This window comes from Equus quagga, chromosome 14 (genome assembly GCF_021613505.1).
Source record: "Equus quagga isolate Etosha38 chromosome 14, UCLA_HA_Equagga_1.0, whole genome shotgun sequence".
Lineage (NCBI taxonomy): Eukaryota > Metazoa > Chordata > Mammalia > Perissodactyla > Equidae > Equus > Equus quagga.
Window position 1 is genome coordinate 46,177,860 of NC_060280.1, and position 13,854 is coordinate 46,191,713.

At 47.3% G+C, this 13,854-nt stretch overlaps 1 protein-coding gene across 1 annotated transcript in view; it reads left to right on the plus strand.

Moving 5' to 3' along the window:
- The first annotated feature begins 5,777 nt into the window (after positions 1 to 5,777).
- Positions 5,778 to 13,854, plus strand: part of ENDOD1 (endonuclease domain containing 1) — a 38,963-nt gene continuing 30,886 nt past the window's right edge. The window contains exon 1 of the mRNA XM_046685294.1: positions 5,778 to 6,483. Coding sequence (XP_046541250.1) covers positions 6,184 to 6,483 — 300 coding nt within the window. The 5' untranslated portion in view covers positions 5,778 to 6,183. The remainder of the gene's footprint in view (positions 6,484 to 13,854) is intronic.

Below are 13,854 nucleotides of genomic sequence, written 5' to 3' on the forward strand. Positions count from 1 at the left end.
GGTGTTAAGAGAAGCTTCTCTCTTTCCCAGTGAATGGGCCAATCATGTCATTACTTGCCGTTGCCATCCTGTACAGTCGTTTAAAAATGAGCTATATTGATTGCCTCTGATGAGGTTAGAGGAGCTATGTCAATATTTTATGTCTATATCATCTATTAAATACTTACATAGTACTTTTTATGTGCTACGTAGTTTTTTAAGCTCTTTGTATCCTGAATTTCATCACATCTAAGACATCACTGATTATAAGATGCACGATTATTTTATATACCACGGAGGTAATTAAACTAAGCTACACTGTCAATTGTAAAATGAGCCACAATTTCAGAGATGTTAAAATGTGAAAAGTGCGTGTGTTAGAATCAATGAAACACGGTATCTTAATGCATTTAATACTTAAAACAACACTAGGAGGTAGGCTCTATCATTATCCTCATTTTATAGATGAGAAAATTGAGGCATAGAGATGTTCAACAATCTTCCCAAGGTCACACAGTCCGTAAGAGGAGCCGGCATTTGAACCCAGACAATCGAAATCCAGAGTTCAAGCTCATAACCATTACACTCTTCTTATAAATATGGAAAGCCAAAAAAAAAGTTTCAGAAAAATTATGTTTTAAATTTTTATTTATTAATTTTTTATTGAGGCGTATCAGAAAAATTATTTAAAACATTTCTATGCATGAAGGTCTTCAAAGTTATTCCTGCCTGAAGTAATCCTTTAACATCTGGACAAATATCCAAGAGACAGTTGAACATCCCAGAGGTGCCCAATAGTTCTTTGGGCCAGGCGATTTTTTTAGTGCAGGCTAACAGGGAGAGAAGGTATATGTGTACACAAGTGTGCTTCGTCTATGAGAACCGAAGTTGTCTAACATTGCTTTTAGACATCATCCCAAGTTTAGGTTTGCTAGAAAGAAGACAGCGCTGCCCACAATTTTAGGTGAGCATGACTCAGCCTCCTGCTGGCTCGGGCGTCGGCAGCCCTTTTGACACACAGGCCTCTGCCTCTCACTTGAGGGTTGAGCCAGGCTTATTTTCATAGGTTTAGTCATTATTAGGAAAATAAACCAGGCCTTCTAACTCAAATTGGAGCTACTCTTCAGCTTCCTCACCTCTCCTAGTAACCCAAATGGGGTTAACTTTCTCATTATTTGTCAATTTCATGCATGTGCTAGACAATCTACAGAGAGAGAAGAGTCAAAGAAGCAAATACAGGAAGGTACAAATTATTATTCTAGTTAACGAGCCATTGTTTCAACATGTCTCAGCACAAAATATGATTTTCCATCATTACCATTGTCTTTCCTGAGCTTCTCCTCCCCAGATTAGCCTAGGTAACCCGTTCTCCCCTGCTTACCACATAGTACTTCCCTTAAAGAGCACTTCTCACACTGTATTGTAATTGCTTGTCCGTCTGTCTTCCCCACCTACTTCAAGCTCTGTGGCGCAAAGGTCTGTGTCAGTCTTACGCTGGAACGGAGCCGGATACAGACCGAAGTCAATGTTGCAGAAGTCACCGGCTGCATGAAAGTTCCCCAGCATTGCCCTCCCCTGGTCTAAGGCAGAGCAGCTTGCAGAGGATCAATTACCTTCTGCTTTCTATTCTGATTACCCATGTAGCACCGCGAGGTCCTGGCATGAGTGCATGAGTGCATGAGAGCAGGGACCAGGCCTCACTTTGCTCCCCTTGAATACTTGGCATCTAGCACAATGGCCGGCTAACAGGAGATGTTTTAAAAGCATTTTGAAAATCAGTGAGTGAATTAGATCAATGAGAATCCAAGTGAAGCGTTGTGGAGGATGGGTTTTTTCGTACATTCATTCATTTACTCACTCGGTGGATTGAATAATTATCCTATAATAGGCACTATGTTTACGTTTAAGGGGGAAGGTAGCAATTATGATTCAGAGGAAATACTAGACCCAATAGGCACAATCAGAGGGGGCCCTTAACCTCATGGAGGGCAGGAGAGGGCGGGGGTGAGGGCATGCTTGTCAGGAAGGTGGGTGACTTAAGGAACTGATATTTAGCCAGATTGTGTGAAAAAAAGGAAAAAAAAAAGCTGAATGGAAGAGGTGAAGGGATGGGAATGCATAGTGAGATTTCTAGGCCAAGGGAAGCAGTTTATGATGCAAAGACTCAGGGACAAGAGAGAGCATTGTGTGTTGGAGGAACTGCAAGAAGTTGAATATTGCTTAGAGCACAGACAGCTGGGAGGGCGTGGCAAGAGATGAGGCCGGAGAGGGAGGAGCCAGATCTCAGTGGTCACGGATGGGGGTCAGGTAGGGAGCCGGGCTTCATCCTATGGTCCTAACGCAAACGGAGAGCAACTGAAGGGCTGTAAGGGTAGGATGACATCACCAGACTTATTTTAGGAAGTCATTCCAGCTGGGGAATGGATTGGAGGGGATGAAGGGATTAAAAACTGGGTATGAGAGATGAGGCGGTGGAATTTGGGGAGTTGAAGTGTCTAGTTGGCTCATGTTTTCAAATAACCTGGGACAGAATGAACCAAATGGCAAAAGTGCAAGTAGAATGTCAAGTTATTCCACATCAGCCATTACTTTTCCTCTTCAGGCTTTTGCTGAAAGCTATGGACAGATTATGGATTGGCCTCGGTGTGAGTGCAGAGACGCAAGAGGACCTGGTCTGAAAACTCTTCTCCTGTGAGAAGAGAGTCAGTGGAAGAGAAAGCGGACCAGAGGCAATCAACCAGAGAGACAGCAGTGAACAACAATGCGCCATGTATCACACAGAAAGATGCTGCTAAAGACAGTCTTCCCCTGGAATCAGCATTCAGCAAAAACTTTAATTAGCTCAAGGCACCCCCACCCGGTAGTATGTTCCAGAATCTTGGTGCGAGGACATTTGTAATTTGCAAAAGTAAGTTCAATATTATAAGATAATTTTATTTTTGGAAGGCAAACAAACAAAAGGAACCTCTATTGTTTTATACCATAAACTAAAGGAAATAAAGTTAGATAAAATCTTCCTGGCTGTGGGATGTACAAATGTTCTGTGTATATGTGTGTCTGTCACTGATGGGGGACTGGGGAAAACTCGAATCTGCCACAGAGGGCGGGGGAGTAGTGGCAGAGATATTTATGCTTATCAAAGGTGGACAGGGATCAAGAAAGTTTGAGAAACAGTGAACCAAGTCATAGAAATACTTTCCTCATGAAGACCAAGAATTTATTTTCTGCATTTGTTAAAATATAACCTACGGGCCCGGCCCCATGGCCAAGTGGTTAAGTTCCCGTGCTCTGCTTTGGTGGCCCGGGGTTTCAGATCCTGGGCGCAGACACGGTGCCGCTCATCAGGCCATGCTGAGGCGGCATGCCACATGGCACAACCAGAGGCACTCACAGCTAGAATATACAACTATGTATGGGGGGCTTTGGGGAGAAGAAGAAGAAGAAAAAGAAAAAAAAGAAGATTGGCAACAATGTTAGCTCAGGTGCCAATCTTAAAAAAAAAAAAATATATATATATATATCTAACTTAATCATCACACCTGACATCTACTACTCCAGACTCTGTGGTAGCCATTCGGACCCAGAAACTAAGAAGATACCACTCTTGTCCCCAAGAGTATATGATCTAGTAGAGAAGAGAGCTGCAGGGATTATTAACATCCTAACACGATGGGGATCATAACAGAAACGTGGACAAAGAACACAGGGAGGAGAGGCATTGCTTTCTAGTTGTTTAATTGTGTGTACACAGTTCTTCACAGTTGACAACATGAATTGACATTGGAGAGCATATATAACCCTATATGATAATATAAATATAAAAAATTCTGTAAAACCGATAATCCTCCCAGCCTCCTAGGAGAGCCATCGTCCCCATGAGAGGACAGCACTGATGCCTACAGGGTGGGATGACTTGGCTGAGATACAAGTACTAGATGACCAGGGTCATCAACCCCAGATCAAAGGGGAATCCAAGTCCAGCCTCTTCTGTGACATCATACTACATGTGCTTGCCTTTTTTTAAAAATTAAAATACAAATTTAGGTTTCATTTTAGAGACCAAGCCTAGTCAACATTTTCAGGCACTGAAACCTGTAAGGAATTAGTCCTCTTTTTTTTTAAAGATTGGCACCTGAGCTATCATCTGTTGCCAATCTTCTTTTTTTTCCTTCTTCTTCTCCCCAAAGCCCCCCAGTACGTAGTTGGATATTCTAGTTGTGGGTCCTTCTGGTTGTGCTATGTGGGACACCGCCTCAGTGTGGCCTGATGAGCGGTGCCATGTCTATGCCCAAGATCCGAACCAGCAAAACCCTAGGCTGCTGAAGTGGAGCACACGGACTTAACCACTCAGCCACGAGGCCGGCCACAGGAATTAGTTTTTAAGCTCCAAAATGTGTTCTCTTGACAATTCGTCTCTTACTTTATAGACTCACTTTAGTGATTTGCTGTGACTTAGAGGAAAGGCCAGGCTTAGGAAGCAGACAAACCTGGTTCAAATCTGGCTCAGGACTCACTGGCTGTCCCACCTTAGGCAAGCAGCAAAACACTCTGGTCCTCAGCTCCTCATGTGGCACACGGGGGAAGTAAGATTAAATAATGAGATGTAAGTAAAGGCCCCTGGCCCCTGGTAGGTGCTCTGGCTCTCTCTCTCCCACCACCACCCTACTCTGACCTACCATCTCTCATCTGGATTATTACAAGTGGTTTTCTTCATTCATTCTGGACCACTCCAATTCACCCATCTCTGCCCAGAAAGCAAATGTGATTGTGTCACCACTGTTGAAAGATCAAAATCCTCAACATGATTTATAATAATTCTTTCCAAACGGCAGGTCACGAGCCATTAGTGGGTCATAGGAACAATTTTGTGGGTTACTACCAGCAATTTTTTTTGAATGGAATAAAATAGAACAGAAATACCAGAGATTGCAATGCCAGTCCTAAGTGTAAGTATTATTTCATAAACTTTTTTGCTCATTATAGGTTCTGCCAAAAACTGTTCCAAGGCCTCTGGCCTACGACACCCTGAATGATAGGACCCCCGCCTCCTCCTTTAGCCTATTTCTCAGAATCTCCTCCCAGTTGTCTGCGCTCTACCCACACCAGCCTTCCTTAGACTCCTCCAACATAGCATGTTCCCTTGTGCCGGGAGACCCCTTAGGACATGCTGTTTTCCTCTTTGCCTAGTTAACGCCATCGTCTTGTCTCAGCTCAGAGGCCACATCTTCAGGCAAACCCCAGAACATTCCCTGAATCCCCGTGAGGGTCGGGTTCTCAGAGCATATTCAGTATTCAATTATTCCTTTAATAACATGCTTCTTTGATTAACGACAAGCTTTCCCACTAGGCTGCCGTCTCCATGCCGCAGGCACCCTGTTCCTGTTCACCACTGTACCCAGCCTGCGCAAAGGTGCTCAGTGGGATGAATGAAGTAACGAGTCAACCAACCGTTACCAACCATGTTGGCTGGTCTCCTTTCTTTCTTGGTACTGCTTTTGTTTCTAAGCCTTGCACAGAGTAAACCACAGCAGGGCTGTGCTGTCTGCCTAGCATAAGAACTTCCTATAACATGATTTCTTCATTTGAGTCTCGGGGCTTTTGATGGGCTAAAACTACGTCAAAGTTGTATAAATGTGCGGACGGTGAAGCATTTCCTTGAGGAGGGGGAGACTAATTTTCAGCGGGTTTCAGAGGAGGTCTCTGCCTACTCGCTCCAAAGAACCACAGTTCCGTGAGCATCTCAGACCGCCCCTCTGCATCCTTGAGGGCTCCTGGGGCGAGCTGCCTCGGGAGGCTACTTGGCTCCCAGCCCAGAGGACGTCCCTTCCCAGCCCCGCCGATTCGGCAGACCTCGCTCAGACCTTCCATTCTTGGGGGCGCGTCTCCGCGGACTGCAGAGAGGAGGCGGCACGGCGGCAGGTGACCTGCGTCTCCAGGCTCGGGTGCAACCTTGGGGACGTTGCCTGCATCCCCGAACGCTGGCTCAGGGCCTCCGCAGCCATCTTCATGGAGGGAGGGTGCTAGGGAGGCGCGGCCTCTGGACAGGGACCCGCCCTGCTGCCGGGGCCGCCCAGCCGAGCCCCGCTGCGCGCTCTCCCCGCCGCGCCGCGCCGCGCTCGGCTTGTCACTTCCCCTCCCAGCCCGGCTCCGCGGCCTCCCGCGCTCCCCGCCCGCGGCCGCCCCGCCGCGCTCGCAGAGGCCGTCATGGGTGCCGCGCGCTGGCTCTCGCTGGGCAGCCTCCTCGCCCTGGCGGGGCTGCTGCAAGGCCGGCTCGTGCGTCAGGAGGAAGCCGGCTTTGGCGAATGTGACCAGTTTTTCTACGCCGGGACCCCGCCTGCAGGGCTGCCGGCCGATGGCCACGTGAAGATCTGTCAGCGCGCCGAGGGCGCCGAGCGCTTCGCCACCCTGTACAGCATCCGGGACCGCATCCCCGTGTACTCGGCGTTCCGCGCCGCGCCCCCCGCGCCCGGCGGCGCCGAGCTGCGCTGGCTGGTGGAGCCGCAGGTAAGCGGGTGGTTCTCGCGCCCGGGCGCCGAGCTGGCCTCCAAGGGCGCTTTGCAGCCACCGGAGGGGCAGGGCGGGGAAGGGCAGCCCCCACGCGTTTGGGCCTTGGGTCAGGAAACGCGGGTCTCGGATCCACTCCCCCGCGCCCCCGGAATTACAGCCTACCTCGCCCCCTGTCAAAGCCGCAGCAAGAGCCTGGCAATCTGGGAGCCTTCGCTTTCGATCTGCCAGCCTTTGCTTAAGCCGCAGGGGCGGGAGATCCCCAGCGGGAGGTGGTTCTCCCTACATTTTGGGCGCAGACATCTGCAGTGTCTCATTCATTTCCTGAATAGTGGGGAGCGTGAGACAGAGACCCGGGAGACCATTCAGATCAGCCGAAAGCCCGGGCTGGCAGCTCAGGCCTTTGCGCAGGTCATTGCCACAGTTCTTTGGGAGTAGGTAGGTGGCTGGGCATTTTCATGCCCATTTTACAGAAGAGGAGACCAAGGCTCCAGGGGGATGGATGAAAAGACTTGGGGAAGACTACCCAGCTGGAAAGATGGGGCAGGAATTAGCTAGAAGTTCACTGCCTTTGTACTAGGGAAAAGCTTTCTTTCTGCAGAGGCCGCCTTGAGCCTGAAAACCCTTCTCTTCTGCACATGACATCGAGTAACTTCGATTTGAAGTTGTGTTGAGTTACGACAATAACATAAGAGTATAGATTTTTAGAAATGCAATGGGATACTTACAAATAGTAGGGAAACTGACTACCTCCAACTAATGGGAAGGACAAACCAGTTTTTTCTCACTTTTCATATCTATAGTTATCAGACCACTTTGAAATCATGTCACCTCTCGGGGTGTTCTGTCCGGTCTGGTGAGGGTGACCAAACACTCTGAGGGGCCCCCAGAGGCCCTGCTGAACCTGCTTTACCATCCTGCCCCACCTCTGCTGGGCCAACCTCCTTTCTGGAACACTCAGCCAAGCTGCCCTTTGGCTGGTTCTCTGCCTCTCACCAGCCTCCCACCCACTTTTCACCCTTGTCCCAGCAGCCAAGGCCACCTACCTGGGGGAGGAGCTGACCCACTCAACCCACCCACTCTCCATGGCCACAGCTGCCTAGGACCACACTACGAACAGGAGACCGGCCGTCGGGTGCTTCATTCAGAGCCCTGGGCTGTAATCTCTGTACAGTAGTCCCCCACTTGCACGGTTTCACTTTCCACCGTTTCATTTACCTGCTGTCAACCTGAGTCCGAAAATATTAAATGGAAAATTCCAGGAGTAAACAATTCATAAGTTTTGTGTCGCGTGCTGTTCTGAGTAGCACAACGAAATATCAGATCGGCTGTCGCAGTACTGAGGCACTTGTGTTCAAGTGACCCTTATTTTGCTTAATAATGGTCCCAGAGCACAAGAGTAGTGAGGCTGGCAATTCAGATATGTCAAAGAGAAGCCATAATGTGCTTCCTTTAAGTGAAAAGGAGAAAGTTCTGAACTTACTAAGGAAAAAAAAATGTATGCTGAGGTTGCCAAGATCTACAGTATGAAAGACTCTTTTATCTGTGAAATTGTGAAGGAAAAAGAAATTCATGCTAGTTTTGCTTTTGCAACTCAAATATGTATGTGAACGAAGAAACATAATAGATATAGGGTTTGGTACCATCCGCAGTTTCGGGCATCCACTGAGGGTCTTGGAACGTATCCCCTGCAGATAAGCGGGAACTGCTGTAGTCTCCTTCAGTTATTTCTAGCTCTGAGTCCTTGGCCGGGCCTCAAGCAATCTGCACCTCAGTCTCCTTACCTTCTCTGCATCCTGTTGATGTCAGGAGCTATGAGATCAGGCGTGGGAAAAAGCCTTTATAAATCATACACACTTAAGATGTATATTAATCTAAAATTAGTTTGTCCCCAAAATATCCAAAACAAAAAGTGACAAATGTTGGAGAGGTTGTGGAGAAAAAGGAACCCTCATACACTGTTGGTGGGAATGCAAACTGGTGCAGCCACTATGGAAAACAGTATGGAGATTTCTCAAAAAATTAAAAATAGAAATACCTTATGACCCAGCCATCCCACTACTGGGTATCTATCCAAAGAACTTGAAATCAGCAATTCCAAAGGTCCCATGCTCCCCTATGTTCATTGCAGCATTATTTACAATAGCCAAGATGTGGAAGCAACCTAAGTGCCCATCAACTGATGATTGGATAAAGAAGATCTGGTATGTGAAATTAGTTTGCCCCCAACTGCACCCCCTAGAGCCTCTGTGTATCCCCCAGCTCATTGTGCATTGTGACTGTGGGCCTATGACAATAGATGACCTGAGGATCAGCCTCGAGGATCTCGTGGACGGCTTGGAGAGACAGAACATACGCATGAAGAAGAAACAGGAACATGTGCTAAACAAATTCCGTTAAATCCAGAATACACTTTGTAATCACCTGCTGTGTGCCAGGCACTTAGGGTACCCGGAGGACAGAGTGTAGCTGTTGGACTCGAGGCTCCCTGGGCTGCAGGCAAGGCTTGCTGGGTGGAGAAGTGGCATAGCATCTGATTAGAGCCACTCTGTGTGGGTTCAAATCTCAGTTCCTCCGTTAACTAGCTGTAAACTTGGGCAGGTTAACTTGGGGATAATAACAGCGTGGTTTTGAGGATTAAATAAGTTACGCTATGTAAAGTTCTCTGAGAGGGGCCTGGCACAAAAGTACTGTCTGTTAGGATGACATAAGCAAAAAATCTTAATTTAATAAAGGTAAACAAAGTCCTCTTAGAGTTACTCTGTCTTGGGGGTGAGAGGGGAAAGCCTTAGGGTCAAGATGACGTTTGTGCTGTGCCTGGAAGGATGAGATAGAGTTCAAAAGGGAGACAAGAAGGAGGAGGACATTCCCAGCGAGGGAATGGCATGAGTGAGGATGCAGCTTCTGGCGTTAGTGTGTGGGGAGTGGTTGGAACAGCTGAACTAGTACAAGTGAGTAATTAGTCTACTCAAGTGATCAGAATCATGGGGATAATGGAAGGGAGGGGTCAGGTATGAAGGAGTAATCAAGAAAGGCTTAGGGAGGCAGGGCCATTTATGTAGTTACAGAAGGAATCCCAAAAGAGCATGATTTGGCAGGAGGAAGTGGATAGAATCAAGTTACCTAGGCAGTGGAGACCCTGGGCCCCTGGGGCGCGGGTAATGAGGAATGGGACTGGGGAGATCAAAGCAGGTGAGGAAGGCGGGGGAAATAGTTCCAAATGGCACTTCCAGACGTGAGATATACAGCCGAGGGGAAAGTATAGGAGGCCAGAGTTCCCAGCTGCGGGGGTTGGAATGGTCGCAGTGGCTGAGCAAAGCAGTCAGGATGCTTTTCCCTGCAAGATCGGCTTGTACCGCCTCCTTCCCGCCCCAGCCTTAGATCAAATCTGCCAGGAGCCAGAGGGTGTTGGGAGGGAGGGAAGGAAGGAGTGAGCAGGGAGAAGCTACAAGATGAGATGCAGGTGGGCTTCGGAGCACACTGCAGCAAACCTGAGCCCTGCTGCCCGCTCCCTGAGGCCTGCTTCACAGCCACGGTCCCCACTGCGGAAAGACGCTCAGGGCTCCGTGTGGAATTTTGGCTGCTTCAAAGCACTTTGTAATGCTGAGTCGCCTTGTGCCCACATCACGCTTTTATGAGGTCAGCGTTACCAGGAGGTCCAGCAGACGCTGGAGGAAGAGGCAGGAGACCAAGGAACTGGGTTCTTGCCTTCTGCAGTGAGCCAGGCAGGGCTGCACTGATGCTGGGGCTCACAGAGCCTGATTCAGCAGCTCTCACAGCTGTCCTGCTGTTTCCCTTTGAAAAAAAACCCAAACTCCTAAATTGAAGATCATAGAAACTTAGTCACTCTTGTGCTTAAAACCTTTAAGGTGTTAGCCGCCCAACACCTGCAGGTCAAAGTTCACCCTGCAGAATGCAGTTTACAAGGCCCTGCATGGCCTGCTCCTGTCTCAGCTCCAGCCTGCCTCCACGCCTCCCCACCCTCATATCTTATGTTCTAGCATTATCCAGCTGCCTGGAGTGTCTCTCCTAAACCAGACTGTTTGTCACATCTGTTCCTTTGCTCCTGCTGATTCCTTTTGCCCCAAATGCCTTTTCTACTGCCCCATCTTGCCCCACACGTCCTCCCCTGCTCCATCCTTTAAGACTGCTGAGGTGTCACCTCCTCCAGAAATAATTGCCGCCCTGAGTTAGGTCCACCCCTCAGTGCTCCTGTAATTTCTCTATTTTTGTACTGGCCACATTGTTTTATAATTGCCTGCTTATGTGTCTGTCTCCTCACTGTGAGCCCTTGAGTGCCGAAGACTGCTCAGCTCATGCTTGTCTCACTCATGCTTGTACTCCTAGTGCCTGGGATGTGGAATGCCCTCAACAATGTTGAATAATATAATCTGATGTTCGGAGGGTCACTCAAGTAGCAGCGGGTGAGATGTTCTGCTTGAGCTTTCTTGCTGGGGAGCTTACTGCTTCAGAAACTTGCCCCTAGCTGGCCAGCAGCCACTGTTAGAGACATGCTCCACATGCAGAGCTGGAACTTTCCTCGAAGTCCCCCCATCGCTCCTAGCTCTGGCCTTTAGAACTACCCCAAGTGATTTGGATGTCTTCTCTGGCTAACGGCTCTTTAGTTGTCAGATACAGGATCCCATGCCTGCCCACGCTGGAGGAATTTAAATGGGACCTTCTGAGGGACAGAATGAGAACTTCAAAAGGAAGCAGAGGAAACAGAAGGCTGTTGTGGGTTTTGTGTGGAACGTGGCACCTTTAAATCGAGGATGAGGAGAAGAGAAGAAGGTTGAGAAAACATGTCCCTATTAGCATGATGGAGCTGGTTTGGAGGGTTTCCAGCCAAGACTCCAGAGACCTGAAAACTGGCTTTTGGTTTAGAAAAGGAAACCTCAAATCTTGACTCTCTCGACTGCTTTCCATGGAATGAAAGAATTTTTGGATAAGGTACTACTGATGCCTTTCCAGAGGACCATATGCTAGAGGCCAACAGACGAGCCCTATCATTTTATAAACATGAATTCTGGAAGGAACTGGCTTTATGTTCAACTTATACTTATTTAATCTTACAAAAATGCTGTGAGGTAGATATCGTTCTCTTCATTGTGGAGATAAGGAAATTGGCTCAGAGAGGTTAATTGATGTGCCCAAAGTCACACAGCTTGGATTTGAACTCATGCCTATTTGCTCCTAGTCTAGTGCTCTTTCGATACACCGTGAAGATTCTTTGACCGCACGGTGGATCCTCTGCGTTAATGGCTGTAGGACTTTAATTCCCATCTTTTACATAGGAATCTTAATTTCTACTCCATTTCTCTTTCCCAACAATCAAAGGACAAGTGGGAGCATGTATTTGGCCACATAAATGTTGCTCAGGTGTCAGTGGCTCTGGAGTGAAGGGAATATTCTGGTTAGCTGCAAAAAAGCGTGTTCCTAAAGGGCACAATGAGGTCATATTTCAAATCTTAGCAAATGCACGAGAACAGTTGTCACAAGTTAGAAACTTGATGAAGTCCTTGATCTTTAAGTTCCACCAGTGGCTTCTTGCCTGCACATCCTGAGACTGTTAGACATACTGTTTAGTTTATTCTGACATAGTCCCCTTTTCACGTATCAGAGAACAGATATATAGAAGACGTCATCCACTTAAATCTCTGTGTAATCTTGGCAAACAGGACTGTTCTGATTCCTACTTCCTAGTTAAGAGACTTGAGTTCAGATTCCTGCTCTGCCATTTACAGGCCATGTGGCCTTAAATTCTTCCAGTTCCTGTTTTTCTGATCTGTTGTAACAGTGTTTACTTCATAGAGTGGTTGTAACAAATAACCAAGATAACACACAGAAGCATGTAGCCTGGTACCTGGAATATGGTCAACTCTTAGGAAATATTTGTGTGTATACTTTATCAAGGTCCTACTCTAATAGGTGTTAGACATACACAAATGCACACACACACACACACACACGAATGGAATGTTGGACTAGGTAGGTAACTCCTGCAATTCTACAAATCTCTCCTAAAACATAAAACAACCCTCTGTGTATTCTCTCACATGCTTGGCGTATGTGCCCCCTTCACATGCTAGGTGCTCAGAAAGTGCATGGGGATGGTGAGAGATTAAATGAATGGATGGGTGGGTGGATTTAGGTGGTTGACAAAACAAAAGCAAAGTGGGAGCCAGAGATACCTCCGCCCTCCCTGCCCTGAGCAATGGAGAGGTGAGTTGTCAGGAAACAGTGAGCAGTGGCATTCCAGTTTATTATCCTGAGACTGGGCGAGGCTGGGAAGTGGCTGACTCAGGGGATGGTTCCAAAGCCAACCCCTCACAATTTCTTCCTCCCTGGGGGGCAAATAGCAAACAACAGGAGTCACGCATGCCACCCTTCATTGCATTTTCCTCCTTTTATGGCTTTTTCAGCATCTTTGAATTCACCATTTCCATATGGTTCATGGTCATTCTCAGGAGCAAGTGAAGGTACTTGCCCCATGTTGGCAGAACATTTTAGGGACATTTTGTCCTGAGACAGTCCAGTGGTGACAGATCTGTGCACCATTCTTTCAGTTCAGACTTAAATTTGGACAATCCAGGAAAGGAACTCTTTATTGAACTATTTATTGATCTCTTACTATGTGCAAGGACCTTCGCAAATTAGCTCATTCATATAACGCTAGGTATTATGATCCATGTTTTGTAGTTTAGGAAACTGAGGTTCAGAGTGGTTAAATAACTTATCCAAGGTCACACAGCTGCTGGATGGAAAGCCTGGATTGGAGCTTAGGGCTGCCCCTCTCCGAAGCTCTCAGCTCTCTTTCTGCTCTGTCTTGCTGCCTTCCAATTACAGTGTCAGTGTTTTTTCTCCAGATGCCAAATTGACTGACAAGATTTGTTATTTTGTTTTTGTTTTCCTGAATTAGTCCAGTTCTTTGGGTGATTTGTGGCTTGGCTTCTAACACATCCTTCTGAAAATCCCAGCTTCAGAAGTCGTGAGCTCAGTTACTAGCTCACGGCGGTTGAATGGAGCTTTCCTGGAGGAAGAAAGATTTTACTCTTTGGGTTTCAAATTTCACTTCCTTTTAAACTGTCAGCTCTACAAGGGAAAATATGGGAAAATAAATCCTTCTACTTGCCGGTAGCTTTCACTTCCAGTGGTCTGGTCTTGCTCCCAGAATTACTGTTATTTCCATGACTGTTATTTTCTCCTTCAAGTTGCATATCGCGTCTCCTGAGTGGTCACATAGCCTTTTGACTCCATAGAAGTTGACATCGATGGCAGCGATAATTCGTTGCCTGCTGATGTATCTATTTGGCCACTGAAAGGAAAGAGAAATAAAAAAGAAACCGACTCATAGGGTGAACCAAAAATAGA